Source organism: Tarenaya hassleriana, unplaced genomic scaffold (assembly GCF_000463585.1).
Source record: "Tarenaya hassleriana unplaced genomic scaffold, ASM46358v1 Cleome27, whole genome shotgun sequence".
Lineage (NCBI taxonomy): Eukaryota > Viridiplantae > Streptophyta > Magnoliopsida > Brassicales > Cleomaceae > Tarenaya > Tarenaya hassleriana.
Genome location: NW_010965946.1, coordinates 2,190,260 through 2,196,316, shown reverse-complemented (window position 1 = coordinate 2,196,316; position 6,057 = coordinate 2,190,260). Strand labels below are relative to the sequence as shown.

Genomic DNA, 6,057 nt, shown 5'->3' with positions numbered 1-6,057 from the left:
AACTGTCGACCTCTTCCCCTGCCAATAAATTTTTTTGATTTTTTTTTTCGGATTTTGGATTTCATCATCTGCGTCTGCCCTCATTCCCAAGTTCTATTAGATTCACGAGTTTGAGGTGAGTGCGCGAAGGTCTTTGTTCTCGTGTTTTATCCGTTTTCCTGCTCTCTCTTTTATATCTTCGATGGCGATTTCCCCAGATTTCAAGCTTCGTTTGATGATCTCCGTTATGAGTATTAGGGTTATGATGTCATACATCGTCAATTTGGATGGAATGTCTAGGGCTTTTTCCTTGACCAGTGGTAGAAATTGGGGTTTTAGGTCAATCGCAGATGACTATAGGTCGTATTGTTCTTCAATTTTGAAATGTTAGCTTCTAATGTCTCTTACTGCTCTAAATTTGCTAGAGATTGGTGTCAATCTCGACATTTCCGTATCATCGTGGCTCTTCATTTGATAGGGTCCTGAATTGTTCTATAAAACACTTCCTTCACTCCTTGCATGATGTTCATTCACTATCATATTCTGCAAGTAATTAGCATTCATTTTCTGGAGCAATTGCATTTCCGAGGAGGAAGACATCGTTAGGTGTTTGCCTAAATGGACTACCGTATATGTTTTCTGCTTCCTGTCTGCCAGGCAGGTGTGTGCATAGCCGCCATGGCTTACTTAAGCAGCGACATCTTATATGACATACTAAGACGTCTTGATGGACCCAGCTTGGCCAGTGCCGCATGTACTTGCTCTTCTCTCTCTTCCCTCTCCCGAGAGGAGACGCTGTGGGAGAATGTATGCAAGTCCATGTGGCCGTCGACCGACAGCAGAGACGCCACAAACCTTATTTTATCCATTGGCGGATTCAGAAAATTCTATGCGGATTGCTTTCCCCTCATTGTCAACAATGATTATCATGGCCAGACTGATGGTGGCCACGAGAGTTTCTTGCCAGCTGATCTCATCTCCCTGGTGGATATCAGGTTTGGAGACAGAATCATCTGGTCAAAGGTCCTATGGGGCATACCGGATGTGAACGGATCCAATTCCTGGTTCCACTCCTGTCCATTCCGAATCGATCTTCTCAGAGATGAAGAAACTGAAGGTGGAGAGGCCATCACACTTTCCGTTTCAGATGGTCTGCAACCAGTTTCATCCCTTGAGAAGGAGAGAAAAGATGGGAAACTGTGGCGTGATCTTAGAGACAGGCTGCGTCTGAGCTGGATTATCGTGAACAGAAAGATCAAGAAAGCAGTTAATCTCTCGAGCTGGAGCTCCCTTGGTGGCCATAGGCACTGGCCCACGGAAAAGGACTTTGTAATCAGATTCGGGTCAGTTCTGCCTGCCAGACCCCAGTGCCGAGCAGTTGAGTGCGTTCTGACCATGAAGTGCAGAGTGGTTCGGACTGAGGAAGATGGGTATAATCAGACGAGGCTGGGACTGACCGAACTAGGGATGGAACTGGAGGACATGGAAGGCTCCCACGTGAACGGGAGGAATAGCATGTGGATTCTAGCAGAGGCACTGAGATGTCGTAGGAGCAGGAACTACAGCGAAGCCTTGGAGTTGCGGCATATGTTCACGAGGGCGCAGAGAGAGCTGAGGGAGGAGAAGATGAGGAGCGACAATGTGCTTGATCGGATCTTCATACTGTCTGCCATTACAGCTTTTCTCACTTTCTGCTACTTTGTTCTCTGAGAGATGAAATGAACAGAAACAATAGGGAAATATGAGATGAGTTACATGTTAATAATATGGTATAGGTGGATAAACCAACGGTGAATTGACCGGTTTTCCATGGAATTTTGGTTCATTGATAAATTTTGATCTGTAGTTAAGGGTGGTTTGTGAAGGAAATTATATGATATTGTTGCAATTTCATCATGGCGTGGCTTCCTCGACATTTAGGCCTCGGTACGTGCGTGTGCTGATAGAAACAAAAACTTTTGAAAGAGAAGGGCCTTGCTGCACTGTCTCCGGGCCCCCCCTTCCCACTGTCCCCTTGGAGCAACGCAAACATTAATGTTGATTTGGTCCAATCACAGGAACGGTCATCTTCATGATGTACATTTTTTTTATTTCCTTTTATATATATATATATATATATATGTGTGTGTGTGTTATTGAATTATAAAAAAATATGAAACGGAAAACGACGTCGATCGGTTCAAAAGGTGGAAATTTGCGCATTAATAAATCGGGGGGGTACATTGTGCATTAACAGTATGGCAAGTAGTTCAAAGATGTAACGTCATTAATTAAATAAGAGAAAATGACATTCTCACTCGCCTCCGCCTTCTTCTGCTCTTTATAATTTACCGCATCATTATTAACGGCATCTCCTTACAAATTCCATATAATATGCGCATTCCTCTGATAATTTATATATATATTTTTTTTAAATAATACATCATCGAAGTTTAGCCACAGCGGTGGTTGATTAAAGAGAATTTTTGTTTAAAATTTGAAACGGTTGATATATAATATTCCCAAAATCACAGAGAGGTTACTCCACCGTCAAGTATCATCTGCTCACTGTTCACATAAGGACCATTTTCCCTTTCTCTCATTTCTGAATCTATTCTTTATTACATCCAAACCAAACTCTACAAGCTTAGTTTGTTTTATCCAGTGAACGAGAGACACGTGTCCCGTCGTACACTCGCTCGGTACTCGTACCCACATGGTAGAGGTTCAGGATCCACCGTCTGGTAGACCAACCAGTCAGAAACCACCCGTTTTACTCCTTCCCTTTGGGAACAACATTTTTATAGTTTTTTTTTTAAACTGATTTGAAAATAATGTTAATAATATAAAAGCGAATGTTCAATTCCTGTGAAAATTACTTATGTCAGCACGTATAAATACTTGTGTCAGCAAACACGTACCGTTCGATGCCGATTGCCGACAAGTGCTCGTATGCGTATTTGTTGTATCCATTGAAAAAGTGTCATAACGAGCTGCCGAAAACAGAAATGGAAAACCAAAATTGTCAAGCATACAACAAATGTCAATAATGTAATAAAATGAAATAACGTGATAGACACGCGCTACGTACGAACTCCGAATATATATATATATATATAAAATACTAATTATGTGGTAATAGAGATTCTTTTATAGGATCCCTATCCACACGAAACCTGTTGCTCTTCCATTTCACTAACTACCCTTCAAGATTTCTCAGACATCCCAAAGCCCCTCCCTCTCTCTCTCTCTCTCTCTCTGCGAGAAAGAAAACAAAGAGTAAGTTTCATACATCGAGAGAGATCAGGGCCGGGGATGGGGAGCAGATGCCTTCAGGAAATGCTTCAGGCGGCGGTGCAATCCGTCCGTTGGACTTACAGTCTCTTCTGGCAATTCTGCCCTCAACAGCGGTACTCCTTTCTCATTATTTCTTTTAATTAATTATATTTTTAAACACGTTTGTTATAATACCCACATGCGGACAACATCTGTTATTTTTTTCGGTCAAGGCATATATATAGTTTTAGGGTATAGATTTGCATAAAATGTTTTTCACGTGTTATGGATTATCTGGTGTTCAAACGAATAACGATGCATTAATCCGAGGAAAGGAAGAAGTGTACGTAGGCGTTGTGTTTGAGCCTATAATTCATTGACGGTTAGATTCAGACTAAAGGTTTCCGAAACTTGAGCTTTTCAAAATATTTTGAAAAAAAAAGAAAGTCACGTGATAATATGTAATTAATAATAACGAATGAAAAAGGGGGCTGGTGTGGGGGGAAGGGTACTACAACGGGGCGATAAAGACGAGGAAGACGGTGCAGCCGGCGGAGGAGACGGCGGAGGAGGCGGCTGGGCAGAGGAGCCACCAGCTGAGGGAACTCTACCACTCTCTCCTCGCCGCCGAGGACACCAAGAGGCCTTCCACCGCTCTCTCCCCTGAGGACCTCACCGAGTCCGAGTGGTTCTATCTCATGTGCGCCTCCTTCTCCTTCCCTCCTCCTTCTGGGTGCGTCTCTCTCTCTCTCTCTCTTCTTGTGTGTGTTTTTTTTTACGTGTCTGTCGTTTTCTCGTTTATGTGAACCGATGCGCATTCTCCTGCGGTTAAAAACGGTAAAAAAGAGAGAGAGAGAGAAGGGCCATGCAATAGTTCATGTAATTAAGGATGCATAGTTAATGCGAAACAGAAACTGGGGGAGACATGGAACAGAGAAACGTAGGAAGTGAACAGTAGAGTTACTAGAAGAAGAAGGGATTCGGACACAATGTATTAAACTGCTTCGGTGGCCGTTGAGATTCATTTGTTCATCCTCACGAACCACGAACCACATCCCCCTCTTACTCCTCTCCAATTTAATGACTCCACACGCTCTCTCCTTTCCTAGATAGCTGTACTGTAATATCCATGCATGTATATATAAGTACACACCCACATTATATATATATATATATGGATCCAATCCCATTAATCATGTATATCTTGGTTACAATAATCAACAAAACTATAGTTTTTGGTTTTTATTCATTTTTAGGAGCGAGGAAAAGGTTTATGGGGACGTTTATGATCAGCATTAATTTATGGCCTAAAGATCTGTATTATAATATTATAAAAAACTGTCTGGCTAGATGGGTTGATAAATGCGTGCGTGTATGAAATAAGGCTGCCGGGAAAGGCATACGCAAGGAAGCAGCACGTATGGCTGAGCGGTGCGAATGAGGTTGACTGTAAGACCTTCTCCAGGTCTATCCTCGCCAAGGTACTTCATCACTTACATCAATCCAAATGTACATATGACATACGGATCAATTGTGTACGATCGAGGACCTTGATAGATCTTTATTATTTTATCATCTCACAACTCATCTTCAACGTATTCCTTTCTCCCCCAACGGTAACGGCTGGATATGTCAGAGTGCGAAGATTCAGGTAACTCGTTCTATAGTTTATTTTGGTTACTGTGACGTGGGGGGTTGAGGAACAATGCACGTTTGCTTTATGGAAATAAACAATAACAATAACAATGCAGACGGTGGTTTGCATTCCCCTCCTTGATGGCGTGGTGGAGCTGGGCACAACGGACAAGGTACGACTCATATTTGCTGCATGCATGCATGAGCCATTTACGGATTTATTGCTTCAGAAAAGTTATTTTTTTGTTAGCTCAAGAAGATACATATGCTATAAGGCATGTTTATTGATGACAAAGGTTGAGGAGGACCTAGGGTTTATCTATCACATAAAGAGCTTCTTTAACGACCAACCTCCTCCTCCGGCGTCGAAGCCGGCACTTTCAGAGCACTCCACCTCCAACCCATCCTCTCTCCCACCCACCATCTCCTACTCGGAGCCCTTCGTCGATGATGCGGCTGGTAAGAGGGAGGAAGAGGGAGAGGTGGATGAGGATGAGGATGATGAAGATGAAGAAGAGGAAGAGGTGGATGAAGATGAAGATGAAGACGAAGATAATGATGAGCCGAGTAAACTGATGCAAGTAGATACGATGTCGACGGAGGATTTACAGTTTGGATCTCCAGAAGAAGTCTCTAACAATCTCGACTCTGATTTCCATATGTTGGCCGTCAGTTGTTCCCCAACTACCGCCGTCAATGCAGTAGAGCCATGGCCTGACCACCTTAACAGCACTCCTCTTCAGCCCCATCCGATAGGTATACTTGTTACCTTTACTTATTATATGCTAGACATGAAAATTCATTCTCTTCTCTTTTTAATTCGTTTAATTTAAACATACTACCCATTTCATACCTTTGCTTATTTAGGAAAAAAAAAGAATCATCTCATTTCATTTCACTGTTTACTTATTGTGTAATGGCGCCAGAATTGGAGACGACTAGGGAGGATGAGGACAGCAACTATTCCCTGACGGTGTCCGCCGTTCTACAGGCCCAGCGGTCCGACTTGTTCTCCTCGTTGGCGTGCGTCAGCCAATCATCGTTCGCCAGGTGGAAGATGGAGGATGCCTACCACACGACGGAGCGCGTGAGGAATGGCGGCGCGTCGCAGAGTGTCCTCAAGTACATCCTCCTGAGCCTCCCCTACCTCCATGCGAAGCCCCGCAGCGGCTCCCCCCCCCCCCGCCC

At 43.4% G+C, this 6,057-nt stretch overlaps 2 protein-coding genes and 1 long non-coding RNA gene across 4 annotated transcripts in view; 2 read left to right on the top strand and 1 right to left on the bottom strand.

Annotated features, from left to right (window-relative positions):
• Nucleotides 1-103, bottom strand: part of LOC104817553 — a 1,325-nt gene extending 1,222 nt beyond the window's left edge. Inside the window, exon 1 of the long non-coding RNA XR_772543.1 lies at nt 11-103. This is a non-coding gene — a long non-coding RNA (uncharacterized LOC104817553). The remainder of the gene's footprint in view (nt 1-10) is intronic.
• Nucleotides 17-2,095, top strand: LOC104817554 (probable F-box protein At1g60180). 2 transcript variants are annotated; one of them, XM_010546786.1, is made up of 2 exons: nt 17-115; nt 637-2,094. In XM_010546786.1, exon 2 carries the CDS (start codon nt 658-660, stop codon nt 1,687-1,689), a length of 1,032 nt encoding a protein of 343 aa, XP_010545088.1. In that variant the 5' UTR covers nt 17-115; nt 637-657; the 3' UTR covers nt 1,690-2,094. The 2 variants fall into 2 exon arrangements, with proteins under 2 accessions (XP_010545088.1, XP_010545087.1); XM_010546785.1 differs by lacking the exon at nt 17-115 and having other exon boundaries at nt 579-2,095.
• Nucleotides 2,096-3,114: 1,019 nt separating this feature from the next.
• LOC104817624 (truncated basic helix-loop-helix protein A) overlaps nt 3,115-6,057 on the top strand; it is a 3,719-nt gene continuing 776 nt past the window's right edge. The window contains exons 1-7 of the mRNA XM_010546875.2: nt 3,115-3,368; nt 3,722-3,967; nt 4,619-4,715; nt 4,871-4,885; nt 4,986-5,042; nt 5,166-5,625; nt 5,796-6,053. Of these exons, the coding sequence (XP_010545177.1) occupies nt 3,274-3,368; nt 3,722-3,967; nt 4,619-4,715; nt 4,871-4,885; nt 4,986-5,042; nt 5,166-5,625; nt 5,796-6,053 (1,228 nt within the window). The 5' untranslated portion in view covers nt 3,115-3,273. The remainder of the gene's footprint in view (nt 3,369-3,721; nt 3,968-4,618; nt 4,716-4,870; nt 4,886-4,985; nt 5,043-5,165; nt 5,626-5,795; nt 6,054-6,057) is intronic.

Bases quoted from the DNA above. Each gene is read 5' to 3' on its own strand.
- LOC104817554 (XM_010546785.1), top strand. From the start codon at position 598: ATGGACTACCGTATATGTTTTCTGCTTCCTGTCTGCCAGGCAGGTGTG.